The sequence below is a fragment of the Phyllobates terribilis genome, unplaced genomic scaffold (assembly GCF_046119375.1).
Source record: "Phyllobates terribilis strain yellow unplaced genomic scaffold, ASM4611937v1 Scaffold_4__5_contigs__length_816908805, whole genome shotgun sequence".
Lineage (NCBI taxonomy): Eukaryota > Metazoa > Chordata > Amphibia > Anura > Dendrobatidae > Phyllobates > Phyllobates terribilis.
In genome coordinates, this window is record NW_027362764.1 from 689010677 (window position 1) to 689031461 (window position 20785).

A 20785-nucleotide genomic window follows, 5' to 3' on the forward strand; every position below is an offset into this window, starting at 1 on the left:
AAATGCTTGGGTAGCCAACATCATAGTCATATTGCAAGTTGTATACTACTGATACTATGTTATTAATATGTATTACCACTATTTCAGTGAATGCCATCTGTAAATATGGCGGACGTTTGCCTGCCCCGTTACAACTAATCTCTCCATGTATAGACTCTACAAGTGTACACATGTACGGTGGGTGAAATAAGTATTGAATACCTCACCAATTTTCTAAGTAAATACATTTCTAAAGATGCTATTGACATGAAATTCTCACCATCCAATCCACACAGACAAAGAAATCAAACCATAGATGTCCATAAATTAAGTTATGTGTAATAATAAGAAATGACACAGGGAAAAAGTATTGAACACGCTTAGGGCTCTTTCACACGTCCTGATATTTCCAGTATGGGAAAAACCAGTACCGGAGATATCCGTGTCCGTGTCTATCTGTGTGGCATACGTGTGCCGCATCAATATCACAGGTACCGGCGCCTGGGAATCAGCAGTACAGTTAGCGTTGTTCCCAAGCGCCGGGTGCTGAAAGAATCAATCACTCATCATTGTCCCCTGCTTGTGCTGCGATCAGCGCTAGAAGGGAACAATGTTGAGAGTAGTATTCACCTCCCGATGTCTCCAAAACCTGTAAAAATAAGAATAGAATAAAATAAAAAAATCATTACACTCACCTGGCTTGAGGCGACCCCACATGCTGAGGAGCAGAGGAGAATGACTCGCTGTAGCGAGCGGGCCACTGGCCTGTGCTGAGCTCACTGAGTGACAGGACACCGCTCATGAGCTCAGTGCAGGTCAGGGGCCTGTTTGTGTTTCTAATGCCCAAATATCTCCACAGAGTGAAAGTTGTATAAATGACACTTCAAATAGTTCCTCCATATAAACAAAAAATAGGGACATTTTTGCAATTTGTCCCTCACCTCTAGTATTCCGAACAGCCCCTTTTAATCCACATGACCAATTAACCGTTGAAATGCCAGAATCATTCCCCTCACATGACCTGTAATGCAAAGAAACAAGGCAACAAGAGGAGGCAGCTCCTGGTGAAAAAGCCTCAGATTTTTGAAAAACTACTAGACTTCCATGTGACCTCTTCTCTACAAAGACAGGGCATCTTTGTAACGGAAATGAATTATAAAGTGTTTTGCATCAAAGTATGAACAAATATAAATTTTTATCTTACCTTAAAGACAAACATTTCCCTGCGTAATATTGCCAAGGTGTTGAAATTGCCATCACAGATGTTAGGCTTTACTCCTGGATATGACGGCCTGTCTCCTCCATTTGGAGGCCTTGGAGGTCGAGGTTGTCTGTCATTCTTACGAGGATCTGCTGGTGGGTTAGGCCGATGTGGTGGCACTGTAGGAAGAGGTTTTGTTGGTGTAGGGATCTTTTCAGGCGGACCTAAGAATTCAGAAAAGTATAAATACAGTACAGTAGCTTATATCACGCAATGGAGATATGGTTCAGTTAATAAACGTTACATAGGTGGTGGGCCAGCCTCTAGTAATGCCCACAAAGCACCACAAAAATGCCTGCCCAAATTGTGACATGTTTTAGGGAAAATCCTGCACAGAAGTATAGGACTGTTTGAGGTATATGCGATATAGAATTATGAAGAATTATCTAAATGTTTATAAAGGAAAAGCAGAGCAGTAACTTTTTGCATTAACTTAGATTCTAGTTCAAATTTTTCAGAGGCTTAAAGGGAATCTGTCAGCAGATTTTTGCTATGCAATCTGTCAGCAGCATGCTGTAAGAGCTGAGACCCTGATTCCAATGATATATCACTTAGTTTCCTGGGTGCAGCAGATGTGACAGAATCACAGTTTTCTCAGCTGCAGATCTAGCAGAGCTCTGAATGCTGAGCCCCGTATAAGCCCGCCCACAGCACTGATTCTCAGCTTTCTATGTATACTGACAGAAAGCTGCTAGTCAGTGCTGGGGGTGGATTGGACTAGCAAGCATGAGGCAGCTAGTCAGATAGTGATAACATCCTGCTGATTAAACATTGAATTTATTGAAACAAAAACATACAGTCCAATAAGTGACATCTCTAGAATCAGTGTCTCAGCCCCTACAGCATGCTGCTCTGAGAACACATAGCAAAAACCTGCTGACAGATTCTCTTTAATATTAATAAAAGCTGCAATCTGATTGGTTGCTGTGCAAACTGATTTAGATTTCCTATGCATGGGTATTGGTAAATCTCGCCTTAGTTACTTCTTAGTAAGAGTACAATTGTTACTTGTTAATTTTAAAAAGATATCTCAGATTTTTCTGGACTTTTTGTAAATTTTCCAAAATCTACTTTACATTAGGAAATGGAATCAAGCAAAGAAAGAGTCAATACCTGCATGCTCGTTACTCGAGATTTACGAGCATGCTCGGGTGTTTTCCGAGTATCTTCAGCGTGCTCGAGTGTTATGTTTCAGTCACTCCAGTGCTCATGATTTGCGACTGTTTGACAGCTTTATTACATGTGAGGAATGCCTGTTTCTTAGGCATTTCTCACATGTATTAAAGCTGTCAAACAGTCGCAAATCATGAGCACGGAGTGACTAAAACATAACACTCGAGCACGCTGAAGATACTCGGCGAGCACCTGTGTATGCTCGCCGAAAGGGTTAACAAAACATACTAGCTCATTACTACTTCTGAATCCTCCCCTACTCTATTGCCACAGCTTTAATGGTCCTTGGGAGTCCTGCAACAATGACTGTATCAATCACCTGACCGCTGCCATGAATCACTGCAAACATCACTACTGTGGCCAATGATAGTCTGAGCAGTCAAGTGACGGATAGATGGGATGTAGCTACAGCAGGACCGGGAGGAAACACTGGAGAGGTGGAGGTTCCAGTGGGTAAATACATCCCCTACGCTAGCACAGGTTTTGTAGAAGTGTAGCAGTTGCCCATGTATTTTTCTTACATAAACATGGCCTCTTTTCAACAGGCCACACCCTAAGTAGGACCTCTTTCCATCCCGGGAATGTGCATGTAGACAGGAGGCCTGATTCGGATGGCGCAGCATCCCAATGTCATGGCAAAGTAAATGTTGGAGAAGCACTGACTTGTTGGGGGAGGCTTGGGCCATGGCTATGAGAATTGGTACCTCTTCTGGTAGTCTGGGACAGCTAGGCAGCATGGTGGCTCAGTGGTTAGCACAGTTGCTTTGCAGCACTGGGATCCTGGGTTCAAATCCCACCAAGGACAACATCTGCAAGGAGTTTGTATGTTCTCTCCATGGGTTTCCTCCCATACTCCAAAGACATACTGATAGGGAATGTAGATTGTGAGCCCCAATGGGGATAACGATGACAATATCTGTTAAGTGCTGTGGATATAAAGCGCTCTCTTTTTTTTACCCACGGAAAGTATGCTGATACCTACAAACGCCCAGATTCACTCACACATAAAATTAAAATAATGCAATAAGTGGAATTCTGCCAATGTAATACTGCAGGTTGGCAAATTAGCGAATGTTCTATCTTACCTGAATTCTACTTTTTTATGCCCCATCCTCCAGTATTGGGGGGGGGGCTTTAAAGTTGAAAATAAAACACACTCTATACCCCAATAAAGAGTAATTAAATTATCCAAAATAGCTTTTTTTCTCTGCTCCATATAAAAATGACATTTCTCAGATTTCCACACCTTAGAAATATCAGGATCAGCTCTATCCTTGCCAATGATCCAATCACTGATAGTAACATCAACGCACCATCTTCTGGCCCTGGAAACAGTACCATGTACTTAGCAATAAGTGACCTGTCAGCAGAAACAGATGACAGCAGCCATTTTTCCTCCAAGTATACAGATGCCAACCTTTTACAAATTATTCTCATGAACACGACAAGAATTCGACTTGCTCATCAGAAAATGAATGTGAAAGAAAGCTGAGGTTCGTAAGAAGAGCAAGGTAAGTTATGATAATGGAGCGCATTAATAAGAACCGATGTGTTTTCAGCAAATCTTCATAGTTTATCTATTAAGCAAAGTACGTGTCATTTCTTCGTACGCCCATGGCCAGGGCCAATCTAAATGCACATTCAGCTGTATCTCAAGGGATTTCAGCTCTGAAGCCAGGGTCGAGTTTCACCTGGAAATTGGTCAGCAAACAGCGTTATCAATGGCCCTCAGTTCTAGGATGTGCACTATTCGGGGGGCAACATGTCCCATATAACACAGTGTAACACTATTTTGTAACAGACCGCAATTCATCAACACATGAAAATGATTTCTAGGCTGCGAGTCCACATGGCATAATGATATACAGGAAGCACGGTCTAGTGGAAATGGTAAATGTGTTCCCGGGAAATAAAGGGCGAATAAAATCATCAAGAATCTGGGGCTATTTGTACTAGTCGATATCAACACGACTCCGAGAGACGTCCACGTACAGGAGAAATGAAATAGTCTGTTCTTTCAATGCCTTCAGGAAACTCGCACAAACATAGTGAGGACTATGGGGCCAATTCATTATTTGGGATTTATCGAAGGAACTTTTATTTCTTTGTATTGTGGTATTGGCTGACGTTCTTTACGCCAAGTTATTTCAAATGGCGCACGCGGTTCATGTATTCGGCGCAAAATCAGAAATGCTCTTTATTTACGTCTTCATCCTGTTTTTGTGACTTTTCAGCATCAAAAGTTGCTGATCTTTTGAAAAGTGACAAAAATGCAAGAAACTGAAAAACTCCTCCAGAAAACTTACTGCAGGTGGGGACTGCAATGGGATGCACAAAAAAAATAAATGCGACACTTAGTAAAAGTGGCGCTTCCTGAATCTGTCTAAAATATCTGGACAAGCAAAGATGTCAGCGAAAAATCAAACAAGACTAAAAAAAAAAAAGTAGAGCAAAAACGATATAGAATAAGGAGCAAATTCAAAAGCCGCCAATAAAGAACAAATTACTTCATAAAAGTGGAGAAACAACAATGATGAATCGGGGCCTATGGGTGCCAAATCATTAAACCGAGAATCTGGGAATATTTTATCTTGCAAAAAAAAGGCTAAGAGGAGACTTAAAGGAGACTTTTACATTGATGGCCTATCCTTAGGATAGGTCATCAAAGTCTGATCGGCCGGGGTCCGACAGCCGGCACCCCCGCCTATCATCTGTTATCAATGTTGGCGGATGGATAAAGAAATATAAAAATGACAAAGCTTCTCCTATACTTTGCAGTACTAACTACGGACAGCACACTGATGCAATCCGTGGGCTGTACATGTTTTTCACGGATCCATATACTTGTATTGGCCTTTCTATCTGTGATACCGTAAAAAATGGGACTTGTCTCCATGAGTTTTGCACAGACACCTGGTCCACGAAAAAACATGGACATGTGAATAGTACCATAGATTATAATGGGTAGGTGTTCTATCCGTGAAAAAAACGGATAGAACACATTTGTGCAACAGAGACGTCTGAATGAGGCTTAATTGCTGTACATTTTAGATGATATAAGACTAACCAAGTCCTTTTTGCCTAAAAGAGGACCTTTCACCAAATTTTTCATGTTGAACTGGACACAGGAGGATGTAATACTCGCTATGAGTTGCTATCTGATAACACCCGTTTGCTATATGTGTCTATGTCTGAATAATCAGTGGTTGTGATGCAATTTGCAACCTTACTCGGACTTTAATTGAATGTTGCAATACTTTATTGACTTGTATAATGAAAATTTTTTTTTTTTATTATTTTAGAAAAACCTTTGACGTGTCAGAGATGTATCAGAAACCTTAGGATGTGGGTGAGGAGAACTGTTTTTGATATGGCAGATGGCCCCAAATACTATTTGTTTAGTCCATCTTCTGTCTTGGATGACAGCAGTGCTCACATGAACCCTTATGTTCCTTAGTTTCTTCGATGGGGGACAAAACATACCTGGAAGTTCACAAACAAAACTTCTGACATGTTTCTATGACATGTAAAAAAAAATTAAATGACAGTTAAAGGGAATTCGTCAGCAGGTTTTAACTACCTCATCTGAGAGCAGCCTGATTTAGGCTAAGAGTAGCTGAATCCAATGATGTATCACTTACTTTACAAAGTGCAGCTGTTCTCACACAATCAGAGTTTTTATATTTAGCAATACAGCAGAGCTGAGGAAGCTGGTCCCACCCACACCAGACTCTGTATATACAATGTCCATACACAGTGAGGTGCCTATCACAGGAGGGGGTGGAGTCGGACCAGGAGGCAATGTCCAGCAATGATAAGCTCCTGGTGCTAAAACAATGATTGCAAGCAAACAGAACCACAGAGCTTGATAAGAGAGGCATAGCTGAAATCTGATTTTTAACCCCTGGAGGATGCTGTCTTCAGATTACAAAACAAAAATCTGCTGACTGATTCCCTTTAAATGTTAATGATATTCTACTGTACAGCATGTATCAGATTTATATATATCTGTGATCCATGTTCCTTCTATGCATGGAAAATCGATATTTTTAATTTAAATCAGTTTATTAGTAGTGTTGAGCGAGGACTAAAATACTCGGGCGCTCGAAGCTCGGGCCGAGCTCACCGTGATACTCGGGTGCTCGACTCGAGCAACGAGCCCAATGTTAGTCTATGGGAGACCCGAGCATTTTTGCGGCGGCACCCCCGGCAGTCTGTAGAAAGCCTAAAAAGTGCCCAAAACGATAGTGACAGTGCTCAAAAGACATGGGGACAGCATGGGCATCGCCCCAGGAAGCATTTCTGACCCCCAGGTCACTGCTGTCAACAACGTGGTCAGAGGTATTAAGCCACTTTAACGGGCTCACAATAAAACGTTCAAAAACAAAACTGAAACGGTTTTCCTGTGAAATATGTTAAGGAACTTCCTTTCCAGGGTAAAGACTTGTGCATAAGGTAAAATAAATAAACAAAAACAAAAATACTCCTCCACACCTTGGGCTATGTTCACAAGTAGCATTTTTTATGCGTTTTTGCACTTTTGTATTGCTTTCAACCGTGACAAATGCATTCATGGGGAAATGTCATTTTAACATTTTACAATCTTATCTGGCCATGTGCTGTGTGACACATGCATACAGTGCTGAAAAGACATGGGAACAGCATGGGGAAGACCTCTGGAAGTATCTCTGACACCCTGGTCACTGCCTAAAAGTGTGCCCATCAGAAGTGATCTTTTCCGCATCAGAAGATGCAGACTTGCAACTATCCCCGTGCAAGTCCTTGTCCCAGGGCAGTGTTCAACTGTACCTCCCCCATTCCTTGCAATGCAAGCGCAAGTATGCAGCCTGCCACCCACCTACCCCCAGGCTGCAATACCATACTGCTAGCTTGCACTTGAAATGGGGCCTTTTAGTTTGGAGGAGGCCGAAGCTGGCCACTACCTCATGGCTGCTTCGGCAGCGAGGTATCCATACTCAGTCCCCAGCCGCCCGGCGGCTGGGTGTCTACGCTCGGTCCCCAGCCGCCAGGGGGCAGCCGGGTGTGCATACTCGGTCTCCAGCCGCCCGGCGGCCGGGTGTCCACACACGGTCCCCAGACGCCTTGGGGCGGCCGGGTGTCCATAAACGGTCCCCAGCCGCCCCTATTTCTCCTTGAAAGTTACCCCACACTTTTCTTAGCCTGGTCTGCTTTAGGGCAGCATTGGACGAGCCCACCAGAGAACCAGACTCCTCCGGTGGGCCCTGGCTTCTCCATCAGGTGAGTTGAGAGTGCCAAGGTGAGGAGCATGATGATGATGATAGAAGTTAGCATCTGCTTTGTTTTCTTGGAATGCAAGCGTAAGTGTGCAACCTGCCACCCACCCATCCCCAGGCTGCAATACCATACTGCTAGCTTGCACTTGAAATGGGGACTTTTAGTTTGGAGGAGGCCGAAGCTGGCCACTACCTCATGGCTGCTTCGGCAGCGAGATATCCATACTCAGTCCCCAGCCGCCTGGCGGCTGAGTGTCCACGCTCGGTCCCCAGCCGCCAGGGGGCGGCCGGGTGTACATACTCGGTCCCCAGCCGCCCCGCGGCCGGGTGTCCACACACGGTCCCCAGCCGCCTGGGGGCGGCCGGGTGTCCATAAACGGTCCCCAGCCGCCCCTATTTCTCCTTGAAACTTCCCCCACACTTTTCTTAGCCTGGCCTGCTATAGGGCAGCATTGGACGAGCCCACCAGAGAACCAGACTCCTCCGGTGGGCCCTGGCTTCTCCATCAGGGGAGTTGAGAGTGCCAAGGTGAGGAGCATGATGATGATGATAGAAGTTAGAGTCTGCTTTGTTTTCTTGGAATGCAAGCGCATGTATGTAGTAGCGGCTAGGCCTGAGGTGGTCAGCGTTTTTGCGCATGTCCTACCTCCTCTGAGTATTGCTGGATGTTTTCCTGCTACTATCCCTATATGACTCCCGTTAAAACAAAGCTTAAGGTGATGAATGATGGATGAGGTGGTGGCAAAGGAGAAAGAGCAGGAGGAACGGGGACCATTCACATCAATATCAGGCCAGTCAACCACACAAGTCTTGTAGGATATGTTTCTGTACCAAAAGTAGCGGTTCGGCTACACAGTTATAGGGCATGCAGTGAGTGCAATGCCTAACAAAAATTTTGAGGCACTCCAATGCCCCTTGGAAGTGACATGGTGGTCAGAGAGCCTTAACTAAACCGTTTTTTTTATTTATAGCAACTGGGACTCCTGTGCACTGTTGGCCTAAGCAGTGAATGGAAGGCTTTCCAAAAATTATGAGGAACTGCAATGCCCCTTGAAACAGACGTGGATTACAGCATATTAAAAACCTTCTACCCATTATTGGGGAGTGGGTCTCCCTTAGTGTTCGCCTATGCATTGAAAAGCAAAAGCTGACTAAAATTAGGAGGAAATGCAATGCCCATTGGAAGAATGGTGGAGGTCGCAGTGGAATATAAAGACAATATCAATGCCCCTTGGAAAAGTGGTGGAGGTCGCAGTAGCTTAACAAGACGGTTTTAATGCCCCTTGGAAGAGACGTGGAGGTTGCAGTAGCTTAACAAGGTGGTTTTAATGCCCCTTGGAAGAATGGTGGAGGTCGCAATAGCTTAACAAGACGGTTTTAATGCCCCTTGGAAAAGTGGTGGAGGTCACAGTAGCTTAACAAGACAGTTTTAATGCCCCTTGGAAGAGACGTGGAGGTCGCAGTGGAATAAAAAGACAATATCAATGCCCCTGGGAAAAGTGGTGGAGGTCGCAGTAGCTTAACAAGACGGTTTTAATGCCCCTTGGAAGAGACGTGGAGGTCGCAGTAGCTTAACAAGACGGTTTTAATGCCCCTTGGAAGAGACGTGGAGGTTGCAGTAGCTTAACAAGATGGTTTTAATGCCCCTTGGAAAAGTGGTGGAGGTCGCAGTAGCTTAACAAGACGGTTTTAATGCCCCCTGGAAGAGTGGTGGAGGTCGCAGTGGAATAAAAAGACAATATCAAAGCCCCTGGGAAAAGTGGTGGAGGTTGCAGTAGCTTAACAAGACGGTTTTAAATCCCCCTTGGAAAAGTGGTGGAAGTCGCAGTAGCTTAACAAGACGGTTTTAGTGCCCCTTGGAAGAGTGGTGGAGGTCGCAGTGGAATACAAAGATAATATCAATGCCCCTAGGAAAAGTGGTGGAGGTCGCAGTAGCTTAACAAGATGGTTTTAATGCCCCTTGGAAGAGACGTGGAGGTTGCAGTAGCTTAACAAGACGGTTTAAATGCCCCTTGGAAGAGCCATGCAGTACAGCATCTTAAAAACATTATTCCCATTATTGGGGAGTGGATCTCCCATAGTCTTTGCCTATGCCTTACAAGCAAAAGCTGCCAAAAATTAGGACGGAGGAACTTGCAATGCTGGCAACACAGACCAAGGCCACCCTGGTGGTATAGTGGTGGTGGAGGCTGAGGATAAGGAGAAGAGCAAAATACAGCCAAAATGACGAAGCGTATACCCATGTGTGGGTGTGAAGTGGTGCATGGGAATACACCTCCCGAAATAACACAGTGGATTTGACTTTATGTTACTCTGCTGTCATTTGGTGGTGATGAGAAGTCTGGCCCAATCCAGCCCTTGTTCATTTTGATAAGGGTCAGCTTGTCAGCATTGTCAGTTGACAGGCGAGTGCGCTTATCTGTTATAATTCCCCCAGCGGCACTAAAAACACGCTCCGATAACACGCTAGCGGCAGGGGAGGCCAGGACCTCCAAGGCGTACAGAGCGAGTTCTTTCCAAGTGTCCAGCTTGGATACCCAAAAATGAAAAGGCACAGAGGAAACACGGAGGATGCTGGTACGGTCGGCAAGGTACTCCCTCACCATCATTTGAAACTTTCCCCTCCTTGTGAGAGTACGCCGAGCCTCAGGGCCTGTAAGCTGGGCGGGTCTAGGAAAACTGTCCCAAAATGTTGACAGTGTTCCCCTGCCTCTGCTGGATTGGAGTTGCGTCTCTCTTTCCTGTACGCCTTGGTTGGTCAATGAACTGTGACCTCTGCCGCTAGCGTGTTCAGATGGGAATTTTTTTTAACAGTTCTGCAGCAAGGGCCTTCTAGTATTGCCACATTTTTGTAGACCTCTCCACCTCAGGAATAAGAGAGTGAAAGTTCTCCTTGTAGCCGGGGTCTAAAAGTGTCACCAACCAGTAAGGACTGTCACCCAACATTTTGACAACGCGAGGGTCACGGTTAAGGCAGCGTAACAAAGTCAGCCATGCGTGCCAGACTGGTAATGGGCAAGACTTCCGTGTCCTCACCAAGATGACGACTGACCATGCTCTCCTCCTCCTCCTCCTCCCCCCTGTCCTTAGGCCACCCACGCTGAACCGACTGTATGACAGTTGTACAGGTACTACAGTCTACAGCGCATGATACCAGCTCTTGTTCTTCCTCCTCCTCCTCTCCCCCATTGTCCCGCAAAGCACGTTAGGATGAGATGAGGCTGGGCTGTGTATAATCGCCCATTATGGGCTCTTGATCCATCTCATCATACTCTGGCTGCAATGCCTCCTCTTTAGTTCTCTGTAGAGAGCGTTACAAAAGACAGACAAGTGGGATGCTGACACTAATGATGGAGTCATCTCCACTCACCATCTTGGTGGACTCCTCAAAGTTTGTCAGGATGGTACATATGTCAGACATCCAGGTCCACTCCTGAGGTCTTATGTGTGGAGTCTGACCTGAATATCGACGGCCTAGTTGCAGCTGGTACTCCACAACTGCTCTCTTCTGCTCACAAATCCTTTGCAACATGTGGAGGGTAGAGTTCCAACGTGTGGGGACATCACACACCAGTCAGTGTGCCAGAAGCTGCAAACGCTGCTGCAACACAGCAAGGGTGGCGGAAGCTGTAGTCGACTTGCGAAAATGAGCTGACAGGAGGCGTACTTTGACGAGCAGATCTGGCAACTCGGGGTACGATTTAAGAAACCGCTGAACCACGAGGCTAAGCACATGAGCCAGGCATGGTACGTGTGTGATCTCGCCTCGCCTCAGAGCCGCCACCAGGTTACAGCCATTGTCACACACGACCATGCCTGGATGTAGGTTCAGCGGTCTCAGCCACAAATCTACCTGCTCTTTCACAGCTGTCCACAACTCACAAGCAGTGTGAGGTTTATCACCTAAGCTTATGAGTTTCAGCACAGCCTGTTGCCGCTTGGCTGAGGCAGTACTGCAGTGCTTCCAGCTTGTAACTGATGTGGTGATATCTGAGATGGAGGCTGAACATGAGGAGGAGGAAGATGATGTGCAGGAGCTGTACACTGTGGGGGCAACTCTGACTGACATAGGGCCCGCAATCCTCGGTGTGGGGAGGATGTGTTCCGTCCCAAGGTCCGACTGGGTCCCGGCTTCCACTATGTTTACCCAGTGTGCCATCAGGGAGATGTACCGTCCCTGGCCACAAGCACTTGTTCACGCGTCCGGTGTCTGGTGGACTCTCCCAGTAACTGCATTGTTGAGGGCACGGCAGATGTTTTGGGACACGAGCTTGTGTAGTGCAGGGATGGCACAACGAGCAAAATAGTGTCGGCTGGGGACCGAATACCAAGGGACGGCCATCGCCATAAGGTTGCGGAAGGATTCCGTCTCCACCAGCCTAAAAGGCAGCATTTCCAACGCAAGCAGTCGTGAAATGTGCGAATTTAGGACTGTAGCCTGTGGGGCGTTGGCGGCGAATTTGCGCTTTCGTTCAAAGCTCTGGGATATGGACAATTGAACGCTGCAGTGGGACGTGGACGTGGACGTTGATGCTGTTTCTTGAGAAACTGCCATAACAAGTGAAGACTGAGAGGAGGGAGCATCTTTGCATGCAGTATGGACAGAGGGTTGCCTTGCACGCACAACAGGGGGTTCTATTACACGCACAACAGCGGAAGAAGCAGTGGTGACACCCGCTGACACTGGTCGTGGACCCTGGGGTTCGCCCCATAAAGTCCGGTGCTTAGCTGCCATGTGCCTGATCATGCTGGTGGTGGTCAGGCTGGTAGTTTTGTCACCCCTGCTGATGCTGGCATGGCAGGTGGTACAAATGGCCTTTTTGGGGTTATCAGCAGAGTCTTTAAAAAAATTCCAGACTCTGGAAGACCTACCGGTTGTACTGGCAACGTCCCTCATGTTGGTGTTACGGGGAACTGTTGCCCGCCTTCTGTGTGCGGCCACCACACTGCTTCTTCCTGCCTGTTGGGGTACTCTGCCTCCCTCCCCCTGTGTGCTGCTGGCCTCGCTCTGCATGTCCTCCTGCCACGTTGGGTCAGTTACTAAATCATCCACCACCTCTTCCTCTTCCACTTGCGCACCATGATCCTCCTCCTCACTTCGTGGCAATTGTGTCTCGTCATCGTCCACCTCTTGTGACAAATTGCCAGCGTCGACTTCCTGTGGCCGTGGCTGTTCAAATATTTGGGCATCGCTACATGGGATCTCCTCTTCCACCACTTCAAGCAGAGCAGGTGAGGGGCACAAATATGGAAATGGACCAGTGAACAGCTCTTCAGAGTGTCCAAGTGTGGGATCAGTTGCTGTCTGACGACACTCGGCATGGTGGGAGGAAGGAGCATCAGGGTGAGGAAAAGTATGCGGTCGAGACTCACGGCTACTAAAACTTGACCGTGTGGAAGACAGACCAGAGGTGGTGGTGCCCAGGTAACTGGAAGTATTATCTGCTATCCAATTAATAACCTGTTCACACTGATCAGTTCGCAATATTGGTGTTGTAGTGTGCTTCCCTAGTAATTCGGTCAAGAAGTGGGAGCGAGTAGATGTGGCTTTTGGTTGTGGCACATTTTCACCTTGGCCACGGCCCCGTCCTCTACACGCACCATCACCAGAACGTCCAGTTCCATGTCCCTTGTCACGTGCCTTGCCCATTGTAAATGAAGTAAAATAGCTTACACTCGCACTATCAATGGAAAAAGGGTAATATAAAAGGAGATTAGAACCATGGAAGAGAAAAACCACAGTTCTATTTGTCAGGCGTACACCAGAATCTTTTAAACAGATATATTTGTGACTGAACAGACAGGGAGACACTATTACTGTTTTTTTTTTACGTATAACAGGCCAAAAGCTGGATAATACAGAAATTTGAACCGTGGAACTGCAAAACCACAGTTTTAATTTAATGGCGTATACCAGACTTTTTTAAATAGATATATTTGGGGCTGAACAGTCAGCGCCACACTCAGTTTTTTTTATGTAAAAAAGACCCAAAAGTGGATAATAAAGAGATTTGACCCGTGGAACTGCAAAACCACAGTTATAGTTATGTGGCCTACACCAGACTCTTTTAAACAGATATATTGATGTCTGACCAGTCAGGGAGACACTATTACAGTTTTTTTTTACGGCAAAAAATGCCAAAAGCAGGATAATACAGAGATTTGACCCGTGGAACTGCAAAACCACAGTTATAGTTATGTGGCCTACACCAGACTCTTTTAAACAGATATATTGATGTCTGACCAGTCAGGGAGACACTATTACAGTTTTTTTTACGGCAAAAAATGGCAAAAGCAGGATAATACAGAGATTTGACCCGTGGAACTGAAAAACCACAGTTCTATTTTTCTGGCCTACACCAGACTCTTTTAAACAGATATATTGGTGTCTGAACAGTCACAGACACACTCAATTTTTTATTTTTTTTGGGGGGGGGGGAGAGGGACTACCAAAAGGTTAATAAAGGTTAACAGTCTTACTGAGAAAAAAAGAAAAAAATACAGGATTTAGATGAAAAAGAAATTATTTTTCCTGGACCCTGAGACCGGGGTGATAAGTCTAGCAATTTGACCAACAGGAGCACACAGGACTGTAATGCAGCGTTTGCTGGTATAACCACTGCGTCTCCTATACAGCCTGCCTGCCTGCCTGATATCTGGGATGGATATTAGTCCTGAGAAGGACTGTTTGTTTGATTTGGCAGGCTTTAGAGACCCTACACTACCTATTTCACACTATATATCTCTCCCTAACTCAGCAGCACTCTCCCTACACTGTCTGATCCGGAGCGACTGTGTCCAAGATGGTGGCGCCCGGTTTTATATACTCGAGGTGGCGCTGTGCGGCCAGCCAATCACTGTAATGCCCACAAACAACATGGCTGCGGAATTACAGAGACTGGATGGCAATCCCTGCATGTTCATTGGCTCTGTAAAGAGCGCCAAACGTGCAGGGCGGAGACCCGAGCTCCCGCCCGAGTAACCCGGAAATGCTCGGTGCTCGCCGAACATCCCGAGTAGAGTGATGCTCGGGCGAGTACCGAGCAGTGTCGAGCATGCTCGCTCAACACTATTTATTAGATGTTTGTAACTGGATAAAATATATAAAGGAAATGGTAGCACAAGTATAGCTGTGCCGTGCTTGTGTCTACCCCTTGATTTAGCCTTGATATACGTTCTTTATGTTGGAATCAATGGTCCCATTTGATCCCAACCCAAATGGATTGACTTTACTGTCAATGGACAATTCAATAACTAAAGTCCATAACCGCCATAAAGTATAAAGAAAAATCATAACTATAGTCGCCATCAACAATTTCATGAGGCTCCCAATCCTTCGTCTCAATATTGCTTCAAGTGTATGATCATACATAGCCGTTTCTAGACAATGTAGCTGCGATATATAGAGAACAGAATCCAGTCTTACCATATATTTTCTGAATTCCCTGTAAATCGTCAGTAGGTAGCTTGAAGTTGTCGGTTTCCATGTACTGGTAAAAAGGAGCCATGATTGCAGTGGGATCATTGGAGTGCTCCAATCCTAATGCGTGACCCAATTCATGTACTGCAACCAGAAATAGGTCATTTCCTGTGGAACAGAATTAATGAGAACATTTATGTCGCAGATTGTAATCAATAATGTAATTACACTCTCATAAACAATTCAGATAATATGTAATTAGCTAAGGAAACAGTAGGAAAGAAATAATTTCTCCAGTAATTGTATAGCAGGCGAGCAGGTGTTAACGGCGGCTCCGTTGTATCGTCACTAATTGTTTACATTATTAGGAATTCGACTGACAATAAGAACAACCCGATCTGCCCTGCAGCATGGAGGTTGGACGCATGATACAATGCAATTGACTATGTGTCAGAAATCTCACACTGGCCATATCATTTAGAAATCAGACTAAAATAGATAGAGTTGATCTCTGTTTAGTAATACACACCCCTCAGTGGTGTCTCGGATGCAGCTACTGACAGCTCAGACGTCCAATATAGTGCAGAGGCGTGTTGAAGCTGTCACTACTTTGATTGACAGCTCAGTCATCCAGTCTAGAGTAGGGGAGTGCTGAGCTGTCGTGTTATGATTGACAGCTCGGCTGTCCAAACTGAGACCAGGAGGTGCTGGGCTGCTTTCAGGTGTTCCCTGTCCCAGGTGATTACAAAGCTACTTAGCTGTGCCGTCAGTCCCAGATCTCTGCCAGACGTAGATTCAGCTTTGTGTGGTAACTTGTGCTTTGCTTGTGGATCGTTTTGCTGCCTGAACTTGGACCTCATTCTGACCATCCATTTTGCCTAGCCCTGTTATCCTCCTGGTATTCTGACCTCGGACCATTACCTGTCTAAGCCTTTGTCTTTTCCCTCTGTTTATGACAAACCCTCTTGGCTCTTGACCTCAGGCTCCTTGACTACCCTGACTCATGGCTTGTCCATGAGAAGTGACACACAGTGCTCAGCATAAATGAGTACACTCCTTTTGAAAAGTGAGATTTTAGTCAATATCTCACTGAACTCAAAAACCATTTACAAGTTTGACAAGACTGAGTTTCATTGAACATTTTTTTAACCAATAACCTGAAAGTAAAGTTAATAATATAACTTTCATGTTCAGATTTACGCAAAATCGTTGATGCAAAAATGAATACACCCAACATCAAAAACTACTACATCTAGTATTTTGTATGACCTCCATGATATTTAAGGACAGCACCAAGTCTTCTAGGCATGGAATGAACAACTTGTCAACATATTGCAACATCAACCTTTTTTCCCTTCTTCTCTAACGACATCTTTTAGAGCCTGGATGCTGAATGGAGAGTGATGCTCCACTCGTCTCTTCAGAATTCCCCATAGGTGTTCGGTTTGGTTCCGATCAGGAGACACACTTAGCCACTGAATCACTTTCACCCTGTTCCTCTTCAGAAATTCAACAGTGGCCTTAGATGTGTGTTTTCATGCTGGAAAAGTGAACGTCTACCAAGGGCACAGAGTGATAGTAGCACCCCAGTGTGGCTTTCTCGTACTTCTTTAGCTAACGGAAGTGAACCTCCATGTCAATTTCGTGTTCGGCATAGATGTCTCTGTGAGATGGTTGTAGTTCCATCTTTGTTAAACTTTTGTATCACTTTTGCTACAGTATTCTGAGTGATAAGTAAAGCTTTGCTGATCTTCTTGTAGCTTTCATCTTTCTTGTGTAAAGAAATTATTTTCTTTCTTAAGTCAAGTCTTGTGACATTTCTCTTCCGTGTGGTGCCATTGCTGACAGCATGAAATGGGAACGGGTTTACTTAGCTTAGTAATGCCCTTCTATATTTAACAGTCTACTTTACATCACTCTTATGGGTGTGCAATATAACAAATCTTGTTTGCAAGAGGTCAAGATAAGGTCTAGAAGACCAAGCAAAATTTCAATGAGAGCTGCTCGTAGGATTGCTAGAGAGGCAAATCAGAACCCCCACTTGACTGCAAAAGAAAGATTTAGCAGACTCTGGAGTTGAGGTACATTGTTCTCCTGTTCAGAGACACCTGCACAAATATGGCCTTCATGGAAGAGTCATCAGAAGAAAACCTCTCCTGCGTCCTCACCATAAAATTCAGTGTCAGAAGTATTCAAAAGAACATCTAAACAAGCCTGATGCATTTTGAAAAAAAGCTGAGTGGACCGATGAGGTTAAAATAGAACTCTTTGGCCACAATGACCTAGGGAATGTGGGGAGATAAAAGGGCACAGAATTTCAGGAAAAGAACATCTCGCCAACCATTAAGCATGGGGATGGATCAATCATGCTTTGGGGTTTAGTTGAAGCCAATGACACAGGGAACAGGCCATGGGTAAGAGGGAAGAAAGGATTCAATGAAATTTCAAAAAATTCTTGATGCAAACATAACACCATCTGTAAAAAAAAAAGCTGAAGTTGAAAAGAGGATGGCTTCTACAAATGGATAATGATCCTAAAAACAGAATCAAAATCCACAATAGACTACCTCAATAGGCGCAAGGTGAAGGTTTTACAATAGCCCTCACAGTCCTCTGATCTGAACATCATTGAAAATCTGTGGCTAGATCTCAAAATGGCAGAGCATGCAAGACAACCCAGGAATTTCACAGAACTGGAAGAATGGATGAAAAGAATTGAAAGACTCTTGTTTGGCTATAAAAAGTGTTTACAGGCCGATATTTTCAAAATGGGGTGCTACTAGGTACTGACAATGCAGATCGCCCAAATGTTTGCATCGGCCCATTTTCCTTTTTTGTAATTTTTAAAATGTAAAAGACTAAAATATAGTTTTTTTGTTGCCTAAAGTACAAAGGAAATGTGTCATCTTTAACTTTAGGCCTTTTAGAGAACATTTCATTTTCAACTTTCTTAACTGTTCACAATAACAGTAATTTTGACCAGGGGTGCCCAAACATCTACCGTACAAGTGACCACTGCAGCCAATCACTGGACTGTATGAGCCACTGAGCCAAGTGATTGCCTGCAGTGGTCACTTGTACTGTAGTTGTGATGTCATCGCTGCAAAACAAGGCCAGAGAAGAATGTAACTTTGCTTCTAGACATATCACTATGACCAATGATCCATTTCCCTGAAAATCCCAAGGATGGCAATCATGGGAAAGGATCCTGTTTCCTCCAGATGCTATTGTATATATTAGAAAATAGTTGTGGGATTCCTTCAGGAAGGAAGTCCTCACCCAGACCCTTGTAGCCGAGAGGTTAGATAAACCTATTATTAGCTATCTGAAGTCAGGCATGTTGTGTTCTTCTCATCTGTAAGGATTTAGTCTCGGACTAGGGAAGGTATATCACGTAAGTGGAAAACCAGAGCTCACAAGAGATGTACAGCGCTTGTCTCATTGCTATGTCTGAAAACGCTAACAAGTCCCAGAAACTGACAACAGAAGCCATAGGAATTCATATATATACCTCACTCACTAAACACACATTACTGACTCTATGGGATTGCCATGACCGTAAAAGGCCGAGCGGCCAACCGGGACCATGAGAATCGTGTCTACTAGAGGAGACAACAAAACATTCATTTTCATCTCATGGTACAGACTAAACCAAGAATACACAAATATAATACAGCAGATATGGTTTATCACACGTAAAGTAGCAGTTCACTTAAAGGATCACTACTTCTGTAACACAAAGCCTCTAGGCTGGTCATATAATTCACAAATACTGTATGTATAAGAAGTTCTTATACTGGAAGTATAACAACCCAGCATCAAGAAATATCAATGCAGCTTTCATAAAAAGTTCTCCTCCAGATCTACCCTCTAACTAATAATCCAATGTCTCACATAAAGATAAAGGAATGTATATATCATTTTCAAGCTGTTTTTTTTCCCCCATGGTCCTAAAAGAGGAAATTATTCTCAGGATCAACTAGAGAGATCATGTCACCATTTCATAAAGATCGGTGTTTTTCACGCAGGTCTTGATGAGGAGGCATGATGGAGTCACGACACCCCTGATTCATTAAGAGGCACACGCCTTTTAATGCATCCGGTGCATCTGAAAAGTGATGAGCACTTACCTGTGTGTCTCACCACTAATCTTACTCCAGTTGGGAGTAAATCGAGTAAGATTTGGGGCGTAAGGAACGTCACCACTTATCATGAATTTGACAAGCAGGGGTCATCACGTCCCTGTCCCATCACAGCTCTACTCACTTTATCGGAACTAAGCAAAATGGCGTGAGAACGCCAAAAGTTGCAAAACAATAGCACAGACTTGTGTTGTGCGAACATTTTGTGTCTTTTCAAAGCTATTTACATCAGAACTATGGCATAAAGGTTTTGACCTTCAATCAGGCCCCATGTGTAGATCCTCTTTAACACCTTACCACCACAACCAATTTTGGCCTTAAAGGATCTGTCCGGTGAAAACAAGTTATTATTGGCTGATTGGTCGGGTCTGACTGCTGGGACCCGCCGTACCTATCATCAGAACTGAGAATTTGTATCCTCTATGGAGCACTTTTATATCTACTATAAAATGGAGTGGAGGGTCCGATTCCTGACCGTTGCTCCATTCATTGTCTATGGGGCTGCTGTTAAAAGCAGAGCGCAATGCTTGGCAGCCCCACAGTGAAAGAATGGAGTGGTGGTCAAGCATGTGCACTGCTGCTCCATTTTAATGGGGATAAAATTGCCCCGTTCTGCCAATCAGTGAGGGTCCCAGTGGTTGATCCCCCACTGATCAACAAGTTATAAAGTTGTCCTGCAGACAATCCCTTTAATGTCCTAGTGATCTTTTTTTTTTTTTTTTTTCATTTTTACATCCCCGCCTTCCAAGAGCCATGACTTTTTTTTAATTTTTCCATAAATGTAGCCAAATTAGGGCATCATTTTTTTGTGGAAAAGAGTTTTATTTTTTAAAGTCAACACTTTTGGGTCAATACAATTACAGAGATTCCAAATGTACATTCGATTTTTTTTTTTTGGCTTTACTACATTTAGGCAAAGAAACAGTTTAGTTGTTGTGTCACCACAATTTGAGAGGTTTAACTTTCTTTTTTTTTCTTTGTCAGAGCTTTGAGAATAGACAACTTTACATTTTACAGCAGGAAGTCGTAATTCACAGTACATCTTTAATGATCAGATTTTTGCTATTGCTTCTGCACAGACCTTAAACACTTGCAGTGCCGTTTTCAAACATAAAAAGTAAAAAGCTACACGAGATTGAGCTACTGAAAGGAGAACACTATTAAAATGTATTTTAATGTTTTTGTAGTCATAAAAAAATATAATAAATGTCAAAAACAGACAAAAAAAATAAGAAAAATTAAGAAAAAATTAGGCTCCATGTACCACGAAATAGAGGCAAAACTTATTTGAATATCCAAACAAGAACATTTTTTACAGCTCTTACCAAGTACCAACTTTGGAAGTTAGGGGGTGTCGAGCACCAGCTAAACGGTGAGCCTGGCAATCTTAGGGGGGGGTCCCAGTAAGATTGAAAGGAGCAGCAGTGCTTGACTGACCTTCACTCCATTCACATTGTGCTCTTTAGACCCTTGGTTTCTCCATGTCAGTGGGGGTCCACAAATGCTCATGAAGATATTCCTCATATTATGGAAAGGAGATAACTTCCAAACTTGA

At 44.3% G+C, this 20785-nt stretch overlaps 1 protein-coding gene across 1 annotated transcript in view; it reads right to left on the bottom strand.

The window, feature by feature from the left end:
- The window catches only part of MMP16 (matrix metallopeptidase 16), a 308321-nt gene that overhangs the window by 86081 nt on the left and 201455 nt on the right, over positions 1–20785 (bottom strand). The window contains exons 5-6 of the mRNA XM_073679550.1: positions 15095–15256; positions 1184–1404 (exon numbers count right to left, since the gene is read on the bottom strand). Coding sequence (XP_073535651.1) covers positions 1184–1404; positions 15095–15256 — 383 coding nt within the window. The remainder of the gene's footprint in view (positions 1–1183; positions 1405–15094; positions 15257–20785) is intronic.